Genomic DNA, 23,042 nt, shown 5'->3' with positions numbered 1-23,042 from the left:
GACCCAGGGTTTCTGTTCAGAACTCAAAACATAAAAGCTATAACCAAACATCAAAATTAAAACCACCCAAGGTCTTTCTTTCACCCGAAATGGAGATGAATTTGCACAGGAAATGAAAGGTGGTTTCACCACCCCTTACAATCTCTGGGGCCCGAGGATTCTAAGAACTGCTCTGTGTCTAGGTAAAAAGGATCAAGGACCAGACATTACTGAGATCTGTTCAAGGGAGTGGAATTTGGACCTCATGAAGAAAGCAACCAAGTCGAATCCAAGCAAACTAATGGAATCGGGGAGGAACTACTCGCGTGACAGGTGGAGGGCGAGGAGGATGGAAGGCAATGATAATTTGATTAAGATGTCGTAATACAGACTTCTCCAACGGTTCCCAAACTAAACTCGAGAAAGGTCCCTTTGTTTGTTTGGGTGGTTGGCTCAAACCCAACGGATAATATAGTGCTTTCTTCAATGGTGAACAAAGCCAACGGGACTATTGGAATTTCCCAAGGTCTTATACCCTCCTTCACATGCTGGATGAATATATCATTAAGCCGAACGACGTGTGGTACGCGATAAATACACTCAAGAATCGATAAGGCTAAGGCCAAAAGGGTGGGTGGGTATATTACTATGTCTCAAGAATCGATAAGGCTAAGGCCAAAAGGGTGGGTGGGTATATTACTATGTCTTTGATGATGAAATTGAATTTAGGTTGATAATTTTGGGAATATCTGGGAATCCTATAGTCAGAAAAGAGGTTAATCGTTTGAGCTCTGTTTTGGATTTTAGACATTTTCTGAATATTTTCAGAATCTACAATTAACATAAAAATGCCAGAATTTTGAATTTATGTTGCAAATTCCGAGATAAAAAGCTTTAAGATAAGCTTCAAGCCGGAGGGAAGGTCGTTGGACATATATATTGTGCTTGGGATGAACCCTACTTAACCACGATCATGAGAGACTAAGGTTCTCGGTCCCTCTGGCCTCGAATCGTGGCTCAATCAAGGCCTAAACCCGAAGGGCAAAGGTGTTCAGTGAACTAGACGAGTAATAAAAGATTCTAGCTATCTATTCTTCTTATTTGCAGAAAATATTCCCTGCAGTACATTAAACTATGCTAAGGAAAGAGAAAGTTAGGTATAGCTATTTGAAGAGAATAGAAGGCCAAGGCCAACGAAGTAGTTGCCAAGGAAATAAGTTTGGTAAGTAAGAAGGTTGATTAGAGGCCCATTACATATTACATAATAGGTGCTACATTCACCTAGCCTGATGGCCAAGGATATAAAATATATGACCCATCACTAAATGCCGGGCAAGTACAGTGCATAACTGAGAAAACCGGGGAGGGGGTCAAACACAATACATAACTGAGAAAACGGGCTACCTCGCTCATCGATTACATGTGCACGACGAGGATGATAATAATTGATTTAGCCCCAGATGTGCAAACTTCAAGCATCCTCGGGAGGAGATGGGATATGGGTTGCCGAACTTGTGTTGTGGCAGGATGTATGAACCGAGGCAAATAGATCCACACTGTTCAAGTAAGCGAATATTAGTTGATGCTTATGGAAAAAATAAAGAAAACCAAAGGAAATTGCTATCAACCATTTCAAGTATTTGCTTCCCTCATCTTTAGCTTCAAAGAGCAATCAAGAACATGATGTGAACAATTTTTTTCCATTAGAGGTGAAATTTCTGAATTCAATGCCTTGTTTGCTCAATCATTGGTTCTGGAATGCAAACAAACTTCTCAACCTACTAATTTTTTCTTTTCAGAGAGCGAATGTGGCTAAAAATAAACTTTTTCAATGATTTCCTTGAGCAAATTTTAGTGAAATTCACCTAGCTCAAACTCTAGAGATGAATTGTTGGGTTTAAGAGGCAAACAAACCTTTGAACTTGGTGATTTTAGTCAAGCAAACCAAGTCATTCAGTTCGGAGATTTGTTTGGCTTCCGAACTTAGTGATTTTGGAATATTGTTGGGTTTAAGAGGCAAACAAACCTTTGAACTTGGTGATTTTAGTCAAGCAAGCCAAGTCATTCAGTTCGGAGATTTGTTTGGCTTCCGAACTTAGTGATTTTGGAATCTTGGCTCCTCATGTGAAGAAAAAACAAAATAAAAACCTTACTGGGTCTTTGATTTGGAAAATCTTTGTTGTTCTTTGAAGATCCAATCTTCTATACACTAAATGGCCTTCATGGAAAATAGTTGGGCTGTTACAAGCCTTCATTGTCCCACTCGCAATTATGCCATGTCATCAAGGCTCCAGGATTTTCACTTCTCATTTCACACCCAATTAAGGATAAATTGTTACTGTTGACACTCAATATCCATCGCATTTTCAGCTTGTATAGAGTATCAAGAACATGATGAAATGCTACTTCTTGAAACGTACACGATTGGAACCCATTGTTTTTTGGTTTTGTAAACCTCTCACTCACTCTCATGACTTTGGATGGGTGAACAATCTATTGTAGAACAAAATAAATATGATATAATTAAATACAAGGATAAAAATTATAATCATATGCCTGATGCTGGTCATTGTGTTTCTCGTGCCAATACCATGAATTTGGTGACTCAAATTTGTGTGTTTTTTCTAGTTGTGATGTTCTAGTGATGATGTTTCTTTATGAGACACCGTTTGAAATCACTACCATATGTTTCAGTACAATTCTTATCTCTCCCTTTCAAGTTATAATATCATTCCATTTGCATGTACATATGTGGCTTACTCTTTACTTGTCAATCAAATACTATTCTTATCTCTTCCTTTCGCATTATAACATCATTCCATTTGCACGTGGATGTGTGGCTTACTCTTCAGTTGTCAATCTAATACTCTTGATATCATTTGTTAAACATGTATGATTCTACTTTATCTTTTATTATCAATCCATGAAAATAAGACATAAAAGCCTAAACAAAACAAGGAAATTATATCATATTGAACCATAAACCAAAATCAATCAAATGCACATCAGGAAAAAGGATGCTATTATGCAAGACTCAAGGCATGCTGCAAGCTAAATGGAATTAAACCAAAAAATATCTAAATCAATCAAATCAGAATTGCCATAAAAAAACAAAGAAGGCTCCAACAAATGAAACCCATCTAAACATGATTAATTCATCAAAAAGGAGTCCACATCAAATACGAATGTAGTAGAATTAATTCATCGTGGATGTAACAATGTAAATCTCCAGTATATTTTATGAGAAAACTGTGTACATCTTTTACAATCTCCATATGAATGGCTTGCCATTGGAAAACAGAAATGTATGCTTGCCTCTATCCGAGATACTATCATCGGAGAAAATTTAGTCTGAAGGGGAATAAAAGCTGCGAATTCATTGATAACAATTAGTTTGAGTGACCTTTCTCTTACACCAACTTTTATAGCGATAGCTACTTAGATACAGAGGCTTGTTTTGTCCACAGCTTGTCACTCCATTCTGTAATCCCATTAAGCTCGTCCTTTCTTAGAGTTTACTTTGTGAAAGAGCTTGGGAGTAACTTTTCCACGACAGCATATGAGATTCTCTGACTTCACTTACAATGTGCAAATAGGAATGAGATTACTGTAGGGCTACCATAACATGATGAGAGGCTTACTGAAATGGCCGGTAACTAGATAGGAGCAGCCACTGTGTCCACTACCCGAGATAATACTAGCAATGAACATTTAAAAGAAAAATAAATGGTCATTTATTTTGGAATATTTCAAAAATCTGATAAACCTGAATGATCATTAGTTCAATTGTCTAACTTTTCTTATGTGAATCAATTTTTCAGAATATTCTATAACTTGCAATTCAATCACCCTCAAGTGAAATGGATAAAATGCTTTAAATTTTGTCAAAACAACGATATTACTGTATCTTATAGTTTAGACAGTCACTGTTTTATTATTGAGGATAGTCTCTCTGTTCCCCGAATTCTTTTAGGGGCAAGTGCTTCTAGTAGTGATCTTCTAGCAATCCTTGCTTTATTGTGGTAGATATGGTGTAACTTTTGGTTACGATTGTCGCTAAAAGTTTTGTTGTATTATCAGGTAATACATCAAGATGACACACAAGATGGATTTTACAGATTCTGAAGCATGCATCAATATGGAGTCCATTCAAGTTGTTAGTTCACTTAGAAGAGCCCCACCTGAAAATGTGTCACGATCACTGCAGCTTATATCATGCGAAACAAGTCATATATTTGAGAAACGAGATAGTGATATTGAGAATACTTCTCAAGCATTCCCCAAGGAAACAACAGGATATCTTTTGGAACTAAGTTCTCCAGTTGTAAGAGAATATTGCAAATTAACTCTCGTTAAGGTTACAGTTTCTTAACATACATTTATTCATTGGGCATTATTAATGTTATGCTTGATTTACAGAGAAATATTTCTGATGAAGCAGCATCAATCCAAAGCACGCTTAAATCTGAGCATCCTTCCTGTCAACTAAGATCATCTCCCGTATCAGGTAACCTCTCAAACCTCATGTAATTTCAATCAGCCTACTGCTCCATTTCAATAAAGGAAAAATATATTATAAATAGTAATTTCACCCTTGAGCTTATATCAATGGTTGATTCCCCAAATATTAAGCAATTAGACAAACATGGGTGCTGTCAGATAATTGCCCAGATTGCCTAATATTTGGTGAATCAGCAATCTAGATAAAAATGGCCTATTATTACCATATGTATGCAATGCATAAACCATTGAGTTAAGGTTAAAAAAACCAGTCAAATCTAATTAGAAGTCAAGTGGAGTATGAGTTTGCATGAAGTAGTTAGCTGAAAAAGTGTAAATACATGATTCCATATTGTGTTGTATATTTATCTCTGCCTCTGAAGATCAAAGCATAGAAAGTCTGTTTTCTAATGAAGTTGGTGAAGATACAGTAGCTGAGCATAGATTCTTGCAACATATACTTTTTAACTTGAGAAACTTCACCGAAACAAAGAGTATTATTCACAACTCCAACCTGCAGGAAACTCACATGTTAAAGCGAAGCCCAATGGAGTAGTTCCTCATGCTCCTAGTAATATACGTGATCGTGGCAACAGAACAAAGGGTAGCAACTATGCATATTTTAAGACAAGATCTGGAAAGGTTGAACGTCAGCTTTCTCGCCTTCTTAGCACCCCACAAGCAAGAGATAATGAAGTCGTGCAGCCAGATGAGCCTGAGGTTGAATCTTTGTCTGCTAGACGCTTCTTTGATGCTCTGCAGGGTCCTGAGTTGGAGATTGTTCGGGTAAGCTAAGCATCAAAACATACTCTTTTAGTTTTCTTGAAAATGAGCTTGTGATATTTGGATCAATCTCTCAATTCTAGGAAAAATAGTTGTTAATAAGATATTTAATGAAGAATATTGACCTTGGAAGATGCCTAAGGGTATGTACCCATCTGAAAATCAATAGAAAGATTCTTGAAAGTGGTAAATCTTTGTTACTATAATAAAATTTAGTTTATGAATATATAATTTATTTAATTATTTATAGAAAATTAATATATTTAATGAGTATTATTATGAACAATTAATTAAGAGAAAAAGTTGGAAAAATTTAGGTTAATGTAATTAATAACATCAACTCACTTCTGAGTGTGGTGGTGGGAGAAAAATTACTTTAGTGTAATTCATTTTTGAGGAGTGAGTTATGGTGATTAATATAGGTTTACTGGGTATAAAAATATTTTCATTTTATGAAGGCAAATTATAGATTATCATGTATAATTTATTTATTTATTTATTTCTTCTGTTATGAGGAGAATGAGAATGATTTATAAATTGTATTGAAATATTTTATTATAATAATTTTACAAATTTATATAAATATATAAATTTTGTTAATTTGGATTTAGTGTTATTATTAGCTTACAAAATTTTATATAAATTGAGATTGAAATTAAAGAAATTAAAATTAATTATATTATTTACTTAATGAATATAAGATGTATTTTGGGAAATTTCACATAGAATAATTTAGCTGGAAAGTGAGGATTGTACACCTTGTTCTTTTTTTAGATAAGAAATGAAAATATAAAGAAAGGTGAACTCATTGTGGAGTTATTATGGACACTATGACCTATATGGATGTTATGTGGTCTTCTATTTCCTTTGTTCTATTCCCATATCCCACTCCTTTGATATACTAAACTATGGACTAGTAATCCATACAACAAAAATGAAGCCCTTCTTTTCATAGTCGCTCAATATTTAACATGTCCTTATAGTATACATATCCTTATAGTAGTCTAGGGTTACAATTAGGCTTTTTCATACTTCAAATCCTAATTAGGTTATATTTTTGGATCCTCTATAATCTTCTTGAAATTCTACACAAGGATAGCTCCACACATGTGAGTGCTAGAAGTTGGCTTGGCATTCACTTGATATCGTGGTGATCAATAGGATATGTCAAATTGAAGAAGTTATAAGTTTGTATACAAAATTTCTTGAGGTGGTATTTATGCCATTGAAAATCTCTCAACATATATATAGTGTCAAGGGGCTACAACAGTTGTTAACAATGTTTAAACCACAAAATAGTCTTTTAATGCCCCAAATGGGCTTCAAAAATGTTAAAACTCCAAATCACCCAAATGAGACCTACCTCTAAGATGAGCCCCAAATCACCTGAATGAGCCCTGGCCCTAAAATGAGCCCTACAAGCTATTGGCTCCAATTTTCAACCTAGAAAGTACCAAAATAAATGAAAATTTGTATAATGATTTATTTAGGAGCATGTCTCCTCAGTTTGGGAGGATTTGGATCCCCAAAAGATCTTACTAAAAGAGGTGATGAATTTTTTCTCTAATATCGCCCTTAAGTACCATTGAATATGCCTAGAAGTTTTCCTTTTATTCCAAGTCACCAGAGTTCGTGTTGTCCTCATATAGTGGTTTTAGAATTATTTTGAATAAATATATTCTCTACTAACTATGTCTAAGCTTCCAACTCTAAGTCCTCTATGGCAAGTAAGAATTGTATATTGGTTTCTTAATCTAACGTGAAATACTCATAGAATTTTAGATTTTCCACATTCATTATTGATACAATATACTTATATGGAGGTAAATTGAGTTTGTAGGCATTAATATCACCTATCTTCTCCAACACTTCAAAAGGACCATGCTACAAAGCCTCTATCTTCTCACCATTATATTACAACCTTTCTTTATTCAAATGCAACCAATTTGTATCTCTCACCTTAAATGTCTTCTTAATTTTGTGTTTTGTCATGATAGGCCTTTTACTTTCCCTATGACTTCTTGAGTCTCTCTTGTACTTGAAAATAGATCTACTAGCTCTCATCAATGAATTTTCCATCATTCAATGCTTCCCTTATAGTGTATTTCCTCACTCCTCTTTATTTCTTTGTACAACATCTAAGGGAGAAGGTGGAAAATATCCAAAGCAAGTTTAAAAAGTGGTATTATTGGTGGAAGTGTAAACTATTCTATTATAAGAGTGTTGAATATAAATCAACTTTTTGTTTGATGTCCTTAGATGCTTGATATTGTAACTCCTCAAAATTTGAGCCAATGTCTTACTCAATAGCTTTGTTTATTTATCTGTGGATGTAAATCTACAAATCTATTCAACTTGGAGTCCATAATCTCCCAAAATGTAGTTCAAAAAGCACTAAGAAATCTAGTATCTCTATCAAAGATAATTTTCCTTGGTATCCTAAAATGCGCCGATACCTTTTCAAAGAACATGCTCATTGCATCTTGTCCTATGCTAGTCTTTTTAGAAGGCACGAGAATGTACATCTACTAAACATATCACTACCGCAATTAGATAGCCATATCTTATTTTTGTTCTTGCAAAACCACCTAAATCCACTGAGATGATCTCCCATGGGGATGGTGTAGATCTTACTTTCCATTAATGGGTTTATTGGTATGGTAAATTATGCATCCTCTAAGAAACTAAGATGAATCTTCATTAATTTGGTCCAATATATATACATATATTGATAAGTTAGCCATTGTTTACCCAACACTAAAATGTTCTAATACTTAAAAGGTGTAATCCTCTCTAGTGCATTTTAATCTTTGTCCTTTAAGAACAAAAAATTTATCCAAATTATAGAGAAATGCATATTAGAGATGGTAGTCATCCTTGTTATCACCTTCATTCATGTGAAGATGGCCTTGTAGATGATAAAGTACCTCCTTGAAGTCCTAATTTCTTATGCATTCCTCTTTGTATGCATCATTGGTGAAATGTTCCATGTGCATTAGAGAACCCAACAATGTGATTTTGGGTGTGGGTGGCCTTGAAAGCACATCTACCAACTTATTAGTACCGTGATTGTATTTGATGATATGATGAAATTGATGTAAAAAACACATCCACTTGTAATGTCTTTTTTGTTAAATCTTACTCTAGACCTGCAAATATTGCATGGTTGGTGGTTGGTGTGGATGAATATTTCCTTGCCAATTAAATAGTGCTTTCATTTCCTAGCATATTGAATCTAGTCATAGAGTTCCTTGTCATATATAGGGTAGTTTAGTACTCCACCATGGAACATTTTAGAATGTTATCATATTGGATTATTGCATTACATGAAGACTTCTCCCATAAAATATTTACTTTCATCCATTTCTACTTTTAAGGGATACTAAAAATTGGACAATGTAAGAATTAATGCTTAACTAATATTTTATTTTATCTTATCAAAATCCTTCTACTAATTATTTCCCCACTAGAAAATCTTATTGTTGGTTGTTATGGAATAGAAAGGTGCACCAATAGATATGCTATCAATATTTGAAGGAAAAGTGCTACTCCAACAAATTTCCAAAATTTAGTGAATTAGTAGAAATTGACGACATGATGATGTTATCCATTTCTATAAGACCAATCTCAAGTTCCCCTTGACCAATCATATACCAAAAATACATCAAGTATTGTTTGGAAATTTCAAATTTCCTATGATTTGCCAACAATTGATGCTCCTTTAGGGTCTCTAACACCTATAGCTATAAATCAATATATCATATAGGTACACCATTACAAATGAATCTAGAAAGAGATACAATACATCATTCATTAAACACATAGTTGTAGCTAGTGCACTACATAAACCAAAAGGTATTACCAACTGTTGATATAGACTTTGCCTTTTATAGAAGGTAGTCTTATAAGTGTTTTATTCTTTTACTTGCATCTAACAGTGTCTTGATTTTAGATCCAAGTTGGTGAGGTACTTGGAATCTTATATTTAGAAAGTCAGTGATCATGAGAAGAGGGTATCAATTCTAGAAGGTGATTATATTGTTCAAAGGTCCATATCCAATACACATTATCCAAGTCCTATCCAACCAACAAGGTGAGGTACCGAGTCGAACTACCACTTTCTCTAACAATTCTTGCAACTATTACTGATTTATGCACTACCATGGATATTCCACCTTATAGTTCATCATAACAAATCTATTAAATTAAACCAAAATCTATACTATGAAGGGTTAATTCCTTTAGATTCTAGATTTGTTATTATTGAATTTATTGTTTATGCATGCAATAGATAAAATATGGAAAATAAATAATAGTGAACTATAAATACACACCAATCATAAAATATATACTATGGGAAACCCTTTTAGGAGAAAATCATATTATAAGGTGATGTTTCTATACTCTCTTTTGTCTAGAATGGAAGTAATGCAATTACAAAGGAGAAGGCACTCTCTATGGAGTTTCTTGATACCCATGGCCCGTCAAATGATACACAAAGTAAACCCCCTATGTTATTCTCTCTCACTCCCATCCCAAGTTGTTTTGCTCTACTATAGAATAATATACAATAAAAAATGAATAGAACCCCTAATCCTCCTATTGACCTAGTTATAACACAACTTGATATCTAGCTAGGGGTTAATTTTTACTCCTTCAAAAGTTAGAGTTACAACTTTGACCCTTTTAGAGCCTTGTTCATAGTCTTCACATGGCTAGCTTGTTTTCTATGAATAATAGGGGATGATGTGGAATCCTATTGAATTATGGTGGTAAATCATGATAGGTCAATTTTTAGGAGGCATAAATTTTGCATTTGGACTCTGATTGACATCTTTTTTGCACCATTGGAAAGGTATCTGAATGTAGAATGACATGACGAGGTTCCATATTTAAGCAAGACAATTCTAGCCCCCAAAAAGAATTATTTAAGGCCTCAAAATGACATTGGAAGGTTTTAAACCCAATTCTCCAAAATGGGTCCCGCCGATAAAACTGCTCCTGTTAGTGGATTCCTTCAATTTTTCCACTTTGAAAGCATCAAGATGGATGAAAACTTGTATAGTGATCTAATATGGATCATACCTTCCCATTTTTAGAGGCTTTTGGTCCCTAAAATATAAGGAAACTTTTCCTCTACCTTCTCCCTAGAGTACCACTTAACCTTGCTTGGAAGTTTTCCTTTCAACCTAATCTTCCAAAGGTCATGCTACCCCTATATTGTGGGTCTAGACCTCTTCTAGAAAAATGTATTCTCTATCAACTTTTCTTGAGCATAGTCTTGTATGGAAGGTAGGACCTTCTACTCCTTTTGATATAGCATACAAGGCTCATAGAATTTTTTATTTTCCACATTCACCACTAAGTAAATGAGCATGTATGGGGTTAGACTATGTATTTAAGAATGATCTCCCACCTTTTTTAGGATCTTGAAAGGACCATATTTTAGAGTCTTGATTCTCTTACTGAGACCCTATAGCCTCTCCTTGTTCAATTGTAACTATAATTTATCTCCCACTCTAAATGAAGTCTATGTACTATGTTTATCATTCATGCCTTATATTTTTCCCATGACTTATTTAGCACCTCCTATACTTGTAAATATATCTACATGATCTTCTCAACCATTTTTTTCTCTCTTAAATCAACCCCAATGAGATCATTCCTCACTCATCCTTACTTTAGATATACTAAATCCAAAGGTGAAGTTGGAAAATACCCAAAATAAGTATTAAATGTTGATTTACTATTTTAAGTGTGAACTACGTTGTCATAGGAGTGTTGTATGTAGGCCAAAGTTTCATAGCAGACCTTCGAATGCTTTTGATTATAACCCCTCAAAATCTATACCAAATTCCTATTGAGTACTTCTACTTGTTCATCTACCTATGGATGGAATGTTGTATAGCTCTTCAATATCATGTCCACCTTTTCCTACAATGTAGTCCAAAATACACTAAGAAATCTAGTGTCCCTTTTTGAAATGATGCTCCTTGGTATCCCAAAGTGCACATAGATGTATTGAAAGAAAAAAATTTCTACTTATTTCCCTGTGATAGTCCTTTTATAGGGCATGCAAATGCACATCTTAATGAACCTATCAACTACCGCAAACAAGTAGTAATGTTCATTTATGTTTATTGGTAAACCTCTCACAAATACCATGGAAATTCTTTCCCGTGAATGAGTGGGCATAGGTAAGTGATGGTATAGAACCTATTTCCTATTATTGGGCTCTCTAATAGAACAATGTATGCATCCTCTAATGGACCTAGCTAAATCTTCTTGTATCATGAGCCAATACAAATAACTTTGCAAATGAGAAACCATATTCCCAACACCAAAATGCTCTACAATCTTGGAGGTGTGAACCTCTCTAATAAACTACAATCGCTCACACTTAGAAACACATAACTTGTCTAGATTGTATAGTAACCCATTTTAAAGATGATAGTCAACTATGATGTCATCATCATCCACATGAATTTCGCCTTGTAGTTATTTATACACCTCCATGAAGTTTTCATCCTCTATATATGCTTCTATGTATGCATCATGGGTGAAATTATCCATGTGCATTAAAGTTACCAAAGCTATGGTTTTTTATGTGGGTGGCCTTGAAAGCATGCTTACTAGCTTATTTGTGTTGAAATTCTCACTGTACTTGATTACTAAATGAAACTATTGTAAAAACCCCCATCAACTTCTAGTGTATGGTTTGATGTAACTTACTCTGGCTATGTTGGTACTGTAACAACTAGTGATATATGTGGATGGCTATCTCCTTTTCCATTAGATAGTGTTTCCGTTTTTTGATAGTGTGTACCAAGGCATAGAGCTCCATGTGATAGGTATGGTAGTTGAGAACCACCCTATGAAACACTTCTGAATGGTAGCATATAGGCCTTACTCCCTGCATCAAGGCCGCTACCATAGCATACCCACTCACATTTGTCTCCACTGCAATGGATTTCTACATGTTTGATAATGAAAGAATCAATGCTCAATTGATTTTCTTCTTCAACTCTTCAAAGGCATTATGCTGACTCTTGCATAACTGGAAACTCTTTCCACTCATTGTTATGGCATGGAGTGGTGCAACAACCATTGAAAAATAAGAGATGAATTTCCTTAGGTATTATGTTGACCCAACGAAACTCCTGACCATGGAAACATTTTCAGACACTAGCCACTTCATGATGGAATCCATATTGATGAGATCAATCTTAAGCTCCCCTCCACCAATCACATAGCCTAAGTACATCAAAGACTATTGTGCAAACTCATATTTCTTGAGATTTTCCATTAGTTGGTGCTTCTTCAAATTGTCTATAACTTGCATCAAGTGTGAGATGTGTTTGTCCTAGGTAGCACTATATGTATCATCCAAATAAACAATAATAAGTGAATCAAGATGAGGGGACAATACTTCATTTGTTGATGTCATGAATGTAGCTAGTGCATCACATAGACCCAATGACATGACTAGCCAATCATACAAACCTTATCTTATTTTGAAGGAGGTCTTCTAGGTATCTTCTTATTTTACTCATGCCTGGTGATAACGTGACTTTAAATCAATCTTGGTAAATTATTTCACTTGATGCAACTGATCTAGTAGATTATCTATCCTAGGCAGGGGGTACCTATTCATGAGCACAATTTTGTTTAACATCCTATAATCAATGCATATTGACGAAGTTCCATCCTTATTTTCCACAATTATGATGAGTGAACCACAATGCGGCTTAGTTTGTTGAATCACATCCTTCTATAGTATATATTGCAACTGCATCGTCACTTCACTTGCTTCTAGAATGGACTATTTGTACAACCCAATTTTTGGCAATGGAAAGCATAGAAACAATTGGATTTCATGCTTTACTTCCCACTTGGGTGATATACATTTAGGATCATGGAATACTCCCTTATATGCTTGTAGAAACTCTTCAAATTGTTGTTTATGTTCCTTATTACAACCCTTCATGGATGCCTCTACCCTTATTGAATCTTCACTAGACTAGTTTTCTTTTAAAAATAGTAAAACATACTTCTTTCTAGAACTAATCGATTTCTTTGCTTGGTTTGCACTTAAAAATGAAATTTTAGACTTTCCTTTGTACATGTTGATGATGAATTATTTCCCATCCTTGATTAGGTAGTACTAATTGGATTTCCGCATTAATATTGCACAACACATATAGGGGATACCAAATGCAACACCACATCATCAAGTGGAACTACATCTAGTTCTACTTTATCAATACAATTAGCATTGGCAGAAAATTTTATTCTACATTGTTTTGTTACCTTGAATTTTTCATCCTTATTTACCTATCCCAATGGATATGGGCTACAATTACCTTGAACCATAAATCCAATTTTGTTGACCAAATCTACTACAATGAGATTTTCTTGTGAACCTAATTCGAATAGAGAATCAATCTCAGTCCTCTTGACCTATATCTTAATATGGAAGAGCTTTGTCATCTCCTTATCTTCATGATGATGAATGTTACTTAGATTCAAATCCTTCTACATTAAGGTGCATACAATCTTCTTGACCATGTTAGAGTTACTTCCAACTTGATTGATTGAATCTATGGCGATGTTATTTTTCTTCTTTATATCATTCATATGGTTCTTTGGGTTGAGCTCTAGATGCAATTTCTAGCACTTGTACTTTGTGTGACCATCAATTTTGTAGTGGTTTCTAGGATCTTTTTACTAGTGTATTGTATCTGTTATCTTCTTGCCTTGTTGACCTTCCCACTTATTTTTCCCTTCCTTGGAAGCTTCCCAATGTTCCTTCTACTTTAAACCAATTAACTTCCCTTTATTTTGGCATATGTTTTCTAGGTACTATTCTTGCACACAAGCCTCATCCATCATTCTAGGTTTGGAAAACATCACTTTATTTCATTGATCATCATGTAAACCCCTCAGATAATTGAGGAGTATAGTTGGGTTCTTGGGAGAGATGCCCAACATTATTTCCATATTCCTAAATTTTGTGTTGTAATGTTATACACTCTTCCCCTATCTTCTCTTGAAGTAATTCAACTAGATCCATTAATCTTTTATATACTCATTAGGGTAGAATTGAGACTCTATGAGAGTTTTAAAATGATCCCACCTAGTTACTAAATGATCTCCCTCTAGCCTAAGGGTTTCCATATGAATTTCCCACTAGGTTATAGCATGGCTCTCTCATTTCAAACGTTCAAATGAATGTTTTTGTTCCTCATCTATGTGGTGAACACTAAAGTAAACATCTAAATACTACAACTAATGCTTTAATTTTAAAGCATTGATTTCTCCTTGATACAACTTGATGTCCACCTTTTTTCCATCTTGAAGAGGGACTATGAATGGTTCAGTTTTCTTAAACTCAATTTATCTTTTTTAGGTTCTTTCTTGGACTCCTTCTTTGGTTCTTCATGATCCCCCAATTTCCCTTCTGATCTAATCTTTGAGTTAGAGCCTCCACCTTCTCTGATTCCAAACTTGTTCACTATAGCCACGATAAGGAGGTTCATACTGCAACTGATATTTGTTACTTGCACTTTTAGACTTAAAAATATCTCCTCTATTGAATATTTAGTGTTATTATAAACATATTCATTAGATACGACTAGCATTTTACAACTTCCTACTCAAATAATTTCTTGTATCCCCTACAACTTCTCACAAATACCCAAAGAAACTTTCTTTTATACCAATATAATCTATAAACTATCATGGATATTCTAGTGGATAGCTTATGACAACATATCAATAGAAGTAAACTGAAATATATACCATGAAGGGTTAATTCCTTTAGATTCTATATTTGTTATTACTAATTTTGTTGTTTATGCTAACACATTAGATAAAATGAAAAAATAGAGAATAATGAAATACAATCATACACCATTCACAATAAAACTTGATATATGCGCTCGGAAACCCTCTAGGAAGAAAATCCAACTCGAAGGTGAGGATCCTTTACTCTTATTTTTTCTATAATGAAAATAATACAAGTACAAATGAGAAGGAACTATCTATGGAGTTACTTGAGACCTGTGGCTCGTGGGATGATACAAAACAAAACCCCCTTTGTTATGTTATCTCATTTCTACTCCAAAGTTGTTTTTCTCTACTAGGGAACAAGATACAATAGAAAATGAATGGAATCCCTTTTCCTCCTAGAGACCCTGTTAAAACACATCTTGATAGCCAACTAAACTTTTAATTAGAGTTACAACTTTGATCCTTCTAGAGTCTTATTCATAGTATTCATGTGGTTAACCCATTTTCCATGAATAATGGAGGTAGTATGGAATTATCTCAAATTACATTGGATAGTCATGATAGGTCAAATTTTGAGAGGATTTTTTTGTAGCCAAACTCTGATTAATGTATTTCTTGCACCATTGGAAAATTATTTCACTGTAGAATAGCATGACGGGGTTTGGAATTTAAGTGGTGAATTCTTACCTGCAAAAAAAATTCATTCAAGGCCTCAAAATTTCCCTAGAAGGTTTTAGATCCCAATTCTCCAAACTGATTCCTAATGATAAAATTGCTAATCTAAGCTTATTCCTTCATTTTTTCCATTTTTAAAGCATAGAGATGGATGAAAAATTATATAGTGATCCAATTTGTATCAATAACTTTACTTCATTGATTTTTTAAGATGGATAATCTATATAATCTTATGTTTGTAAATGAGGAGTTAAGAAATAATTGTATGTCGTGCTCCACTTTCCTCTTATCTGGTAACCTTTTAGGCTCTTGGAATTATTCTCTACACACTTGCAAGAGGTACTCCAACTAACATTTCTTCTCTTTATAACATCCCTCAAAAGATGCATTTACCTTTACCATTCGTCTTATTATTGATTTTTCCTTTAGAAGAGAGATACAAACTTCCCACTTGAATTGATTAGTTTCTTGGCTTGGTTATCAACTTAGCACTTACAAGGATATATTCAATTCACCTTTGTGGATTTTGTTAATGAAATACTTCCCATCTTTAATTGTGTGGCATTGGTTTTCTCTTCTCATGAATATTGTATCCCTTGTGTAGATGTAGGGGATTCCAAACACTACACTACACACATCAAGTGGTAACATGTATATCTCCATTTCATCGATATAATTTTCACTTACAACAAATTTTATCTTATATTGGTTAGTGACCCTAAGTCCTACATCCTTATTTTACCTATCCAAATGGGTGTGAGTGACGATGGTAACGAACTTCAAGTTCGATCTTACTCACCAAATCCTCTATTATGAGGCCAACCTGTGAAATGAATTAAATAAAGAATCCACCTTTGATCTTGTTATGGAAAAGCATATTCATATCCTTCACTCCCTTAGGATGGAGGCTACTCAGGTTCACCTCATTCTATGTGGTAGTGTAGACAATATTTTCACCTATGAAAGAATTTATCTCAACTTGGTTTCTCGAATCCATTACCAACATGTTTTTCCTTGAAGGCACAACCTTGTAATTATTTGGATATAGTGTTGAATGTAGCTTTCAACACTTATCTTCATTATGCTCATTGATATTACAATGCTTATAGTGGTTTCTTTGATCCGTGCACTGTTGCGTAGTTGTCATTATTTTCTTATCTTTTCTTTTTCACTCCCCTTGGAAATTTTTTGGTCACATATTTTTCTTTGGATCCATTTTATTACCTTTCTTCTTGTTTGTATTCTCTAGATGTTGCGCTTACACATAGGCCTTATCAATAGTCCTAATATTTAAAGACCATGAATATCCTCATTAAATGAATATGGATATCACACATATGATTGAGGAGTATGTCCAAGTTCTTGGAAGATATTTCCAACATAATGCGTTGTTTTTAGAACTTAGTGGCATACTCCTATACAATATTTTCCCTTGCTTCTACTAGAAGTAATGCCACTAGATTCATTGTTCGTCTTTGTGCCAAATATGGTAAAATTAGGAATTATTGAGGATTCTGATGATCCAAGTGGATATTGGTGCCCACCCACCTATTCCACGTATAGCTCCAATCAGTTTCACCCATTTCCTCGATTATAGTAGAATTTACTATTTTTAGCAAATTTTCGGGTCCTAAACTTCCAGATCTATTTTGACCCCCTAAATGGTATTTTTTTGAGGTTTGCGACAGGCCCATGCCTAGCCAAAAATCTTGTAGTACTCAGAGATATTTTTCCAATGAGGTACCGTACATGCCAAACGAATATCATATGACCAAGTTACGACCCGAGGAAGTTGGCTTCCCAACGGGGCCCACAAACTCTTTTCGTTCCATCTCCTAGGGTTAGGGTTTTGTTTTTTTAGGATTTTCCCTTGTTGTTCAATAATAAAAAGGCCCTTGAACCTCATTATAACATAGTTCAGAGGCATGTATCTGACACATCTCTTCTCAGAGATAAGCTACCATCACCCGAGCTAGTTTATTTCCATCTTGTATGTAAGCATATTTCAGTTCTTTGATATTAATTAAATGAAGTTTTATTTTTTTGCATCTATGTGTTTATGTTTGTATATGTATTATGTTGTGTTCTTGTATAAGTTCGGATCAATGGTATTAGAGTGGTCTACCCTTTCTTTGTTTTTCTTTGCATGTCCCTAACGAGGTCAGGGTATAAGGAGTTAGGGCTTAAACTAGTTGAACCTTTGTAAGACCATCCTCACAAAACCCAATAGCCTCCCATGGTGGAAGAAAATAAAGATGAGGGAGCAGGAGATCCTTTCAAAATGTTGCTCGAAGAAACACATAGGTAAGCGATGATGGATAACTTTTCCCAGATAATTCAGCGGCTATCCATAGGTGACACATCTTCATTCAATAGCCACTCTAGAGGCACCACTCCCTTTAAGGTACAAGTCAACTTTGACATTCCCATATTTGAAGGCTAGATAGATTATTAGAGAACTTTTGAGGTCTGAAATGGGCCTCGTAAGAAAAATGTACAATCAAAATAAACTTTATAAGAACCAATAGGATTCAAGATGATGATGTCAACCATGAGGGATGATTCACCATTTTTGAGGTAAAAAAGTAAAAAGATTAAAAAATAATAAAATAATAAAACTACTTTTTCAACTTATCTCCCTAAGGTTTTACTCAAATTTCGAGTGGGAGTACTCATTGGATGCAAAATTTAATTCTTCATACAAGGATTACCCATGTTGCATACTTTAGATGGACCCTACTACAAGAAAAATGAGAAATACCTGAAAAAATATGATTGCAATCACATTGTTCATGTATTTCTCATTTTTCGTGTAAAGGGGTCCATCAAAAGTATGCAACATGGGTACTCCTTGGATGAGGAATTAAATTTTGCATCCAAAGAGTAGTCCCGCTCGAAATTTGAGTAAAACCTTAGGGAGATAAGTTGAAAATACAAGTTGAAAAGTAGTTTTTTCTTTTTTCCCTCTAAAATTTGATGATCTAATCTAATCTTATTTTATTATTTCCACTATTATTTTATAATTTCCTTAGGAGGCTCATTTTAGACCTCAAAATTCCCCTAATGGCATATGTCGTAGATAGATGGTTAAATCTGTTGGAAGGATATTTTTCGGTTCATGACTTTTCCAAGTTGGAAAATATTACTTTTTCACTTCTCAAAGCCGCCCCATGTCAAGGACTTGTGGGAAACCAACTGTGAACATAAGGATGAGAAGTAATCCTCACTGGTTTTAGCCACACCCACTTAGAATTCTTTCTGAGACGCCATCAAGGAACAATATTAACTTGTCGGGAGCTATGAAGATAAATACATAAAGTGGACCACCTTGCGGCAGGGAAGGGACCAAGACCACACTATACCCGTAGTTGTAAACCATCGTGTGGCTTCACCAAGGAAGATATCTCCGCGTCATATAGCAGTGCTTCCTTCCCTACAACATCAAACCCTTCAGAGATGAGGTATTGTGTGATGTTTCTCCTCTTGAATTTTGTGATGTATTATTAGGCCAACCATACTTGTGGAAGCACAATTCTATGTATGAGTCTAGACCTTGCACCATTATTATTTCTTTGGGAAATAAGTTATTCAGGATACTAGAGGTAGCACCACCTACTGCCATCTCTTTGATCTTTGCAAAGCAATGCAGTAAGATCATTTCCCATATTGGAAAATTTGTCTTCCTTATGATTCGCCCTTGGGGAAAGAAGAATATTGTGGCCACATCCACGGCCTCAAGATAGGGCTCCTCCACACGGAAGCAACAGATGGACAAGGTCGTTGAGGAGTACATGGACATATTCACATCACCTAAAGGGGTACCCCTACACTATCAGGTCAAGCACTCCATCGATATAACCCTAGACGTTCCACTATCCAACGGGTCGATATATCGATGATTTGTTCTAGAGAATGATTAAATCAAGAGGCATATCCAGGAGTTGTTGTAGAAACGACACATCAGGCCAAGTTCATCACCTTGTGGGAGCCCGATCGTGTTGGTATAGAAGAAAGATGGGACTTAGAGACTTTGTATTGACTATCGTGCGTTGAATAAGATCATTGTTTGGAATAGGTATCCAACCCCACAGATTGATGACTTTTGGATCAACTTAAGGGGGCCAAATATTTCAGCAAGATTGAATTGAATTCCGGTTATCACCAGGTACCAATCGAACCCTCTAATGTGTGGAAGACCACCTTCAAATCCAAGGAGGGCTTTTTTGAATGGCTGGTCATGCCTTTCGGGTTGGAAAATTCCTTCGCAACCTTCATGAGATTGATGGACGACATCTTGCGACCCTTCACCAACTCATTTGTGGTAGTGTATTTGGATGACATCCTGATCTTCAGCTAGAGTTGGGAAGAGCACCTCCACCATATTTGACAAGTCCTCCAAACCCCGTGACAACACAAATTATGTGCCAATTTAGAGAAATGCACTTTTGGTATGACCCAATTTCAATATCTGAGGTACATTATTAATGAGCAGGGTGTGCATGCAGACCCAACCAAGATACAAGTTATTTGAGATTGGTTAGCCCCAACCACTCTAACAAAGCTCCATAACTTTTTGGGTCTTGCCAATTTCTACTGTAGGTTCATGTTGGGGTTTTCTCATATCACTTGGCCTTTGAGTAAAGTCACCAAGGGTGGAGTGAAAGAATTTTTTTTTTGGTCTAAATCTAAACAAAAGTTATTTTTCGAGTTGAAGAATCGCTTATGCTCTGCACCAATGCTCACATTACCAGATGTGCAACAACTGTTTGTGATTGAGACAAATGCCTCTGACTATGCTATTGGTGTAGTTATTACTCAACAAGGGCATCCAATGGCATATCACAGTAAGACACTTTCAGACACAGTCTGAAAGTATCCCACCTATGACAAAGAGATGTATTCCATTATATAGGCCTAACGAAAATGGAAGCATTACATTCTGGGGAAGGAAATGGTCATCCACATAGACCACTGACCCCTACATCATATAGACACAAGGAAAGTTGCAGAACGATTGCCATCAAAACGGTTCACATAAATGCAACAATTCCATTTGAATATTAAGTACAATAAGGGCAACACTAATAATGTTTCAAACTACCTCAACTAATTGTCAGTCATGGCATTTACCACTGTGCTCGACTCTTGTGGACATGAGACTTCAGGGTGGTCACATCTTTACAAAAGCGATCCAAAATTCGACAACACATACCAGATGCTCTTGGAAAGAAAACAAGTTCTTGATTTTCACCTCCAGGGTGCACTTTTATGCCACCTAAGACACCTTTGTGTTCCTTAAAGTGAGCATGACAAGATGATTTGGGAGGAACACTATATGCGAGTCACTGGACATTTCGGAGTAAATAAAATAGTGGCAGTGCTACAAAAGTATTTTTATTGGCCGAACCTTCAACGGGATGTTGGGAAGTACATCATATCCTACAATACCTCCGTGATTACTAAACTGACCATTAAGAAGCAAGGCCTATATACTCCTCTTCCTACTCCTATTTGGTTGTGGGAATCCATCTCCATGGATTACATGTCAAACCTTCCTTCTACTAAGCATGGTAACGACTGTGTTTTCATGTTCGTCGACATATTCTCTAAGATGTCCATTCTGGCAGCCTGTAAGAAGAGTATCACAATAGAAGCCACTGCTAAGATCTTCCTTGAATGAGTGTGGGTACACTTTGGGATCCCACAATAGATTATCTCATATCGAGACAACAGGTCCCTGAGTACATTTTGGTCAAGCCTCTAATCAATGCTGGATACCAAGCTCACTAAGTCCACGACCTTCCACCCCCAAACTAATGGCCAAATAGAGGTCGACAACAAGATGATCTTGCACAATCTGTGTATGTAAAACTCGAAGCATCCACACACATGGGATGAAAGCCTGCCATATTTGTAGAACAGTTACAATAGAGCTCTCCATAGATCAACTGGACACGGTACCTTTTAGGTGGGGTTGGGATTCAAACCACTATGTCCCATTGATGTGGCCATACCATTTGCAGTTACTGAGGCAAATTCATCTCATGTCTAGGTCAAAGTTGATAGGGCTAAGAACTTCATTAAGTGCATTCAACACATCCACCAAAAGGTCCATGATATATTGGACTGAGCCAATGCTAAGTACAAGCAGCATCATGATCAACATCGGGTGTCACATAGGTTCCAAGCGGGCGATAATGTTTGGTTACATTTATATAAGGAGTGCCTCGCTGGGCCCCACTGCAAACTTCGCCCGCTCCGTTATGGGTTGTACATCATCACCAAGGCTATAGAGGACAATGCCTTCGAGTTCAACATTCCACTGTTCCTTGGACTGCACCAAATATTCAATGTGGACCGGTTGTGGCCATACTTTGCCCCATTGTTGGACACATCCGACGTTGCTAAGTAGTTGGCACCAACAGAGCTCAACCCACCTGAATCGAAGAGCCCACAACTAGTGGGATCATGGACACACAGATCTAGAACAATCGCTAATAGAGGATCCATCTATATCGAGTTATCAAAGTAGGCCAATTCCTTCACCAGGGAAAGTGGTTCACCAGGGACCAGGTTCAACAAAAATTTCCTCACCTCATAGAGGCTCTGCAAGAAATGGGGACCATTGCTTCCTAAGGGCGGAGAACTGATCCAGGTGGATATTTGTGTCCACCCACCTATTCCACCTAGACCTCCCGTTGGTTTCATCTATTTCCTTAATTATAGTAGCATTTATTGTTTTTAGTAGTTTTTCGGGTCCTAAACCTCTGGAGCTCTTTTGACCCCCCTAAACGACATTGTTTGGAGGTGCGCAGTAGGCTCAAAGTCATAAGGAGGGGATTGCTGCAAATCCTGTAGTAATCGGAGAGATATTTCCAACAAGGTATCATGCACGCCAAACAAAGATCATATGACCAAGTTACAACCTCGGGAAGTTGGCTGCCCAATTAACCCTAACGGGGCCCACAAACTCTTGGTGTTCCATCTCCTGGTGTTAGGGTTTTCCCTTGTTGTTAAATAATAATAATGAAATCCCTTGAGCCTAATTGTAACACAATTTAGAGGGATCTGAAGCATTATGTTACAGAATCACGTGAGGTGAAGAAACAATTGCAACATCTACTTGAACATGGTGTCATTCAACCAAGGCTGCTCTGATGACTTATGTCTTGGCGAGTTTAGTTTTGGTTCGAGGAGCAGTAGTGCCATCATGAAACAAAAAAGAGATTGTGATGGATTTGAAGAGATGTATTAGGGTCTTCCACGTTGTGGGATACGCTTCCATAGGAATCCAAATTTTTTTCACCTCACGC

At 35.9% G+C, this 23,042-nt stretch overlaps 1 protein-coding gene and 1 long non-coding RNA gene across 2 annotated transcripts in view; both read left to right on the top strand.

Moving 5' to 3' along the window:
- Window positions 1-4,491, top strand: part of LOC149160169 (uncharacterized) — a 29,443-nt gene extending 24,952 nt beyond the window's left edge. The window contains exons 2-3 of the long non-coding RNA XR_016261200.1: window positions 4,060-4,303; window positions 4,399-4,491. This is a non-coding gene — a long non-coding RNA (uncharacterized LOC149160169). The remainder of the gene's footprint in view (window positions 1-4,059; window positions 4,304-4,398) is intronic.
- Window positions 4,492-4,624: 133 nt separating this feature from the next.
- The window catches only part of LOC149160168 (S-type anion channel SLAH3-like), a 33,506-nt gene continuing 15,088 nt past the window's right edge, over window positions 4,625-23,042 (top strand). Inside the window, exons 1-2 of the mRNA XM_089434527.1 lie at window positions 4,625-4,628; window positions 5,000-5,265. Coding sequence (XP_089290653.1) covers window positions 4,625-4,628; window positions 5,000-5,265 — 270 coding nt within the window. The remainder of the gene's footprint in view (window positions 4,629-4,999; window positions 5,266-23,042) is intronic.

Source organism: Pinus tabuliformis, chromosome 5_2, assembly GCF_031772625.1.
Source record: "Pinus tabuliformis cultivar Carrire ecotype Pingquan chromosome 5_2, CPIR1, whole genome shotgun sequence".
Lineage (NCBI taxonomy): Eukaryota > Viridiplantae > Streptophyta > Pinopsida > Pinales > Pinaceae > Pinus > Pinus tabuliformis.
The sequence above is the reverse complement of the archived record's forward strand: the minus strand, read 5'-3'. Positions and strand labels throughout refer to the sequence as shown.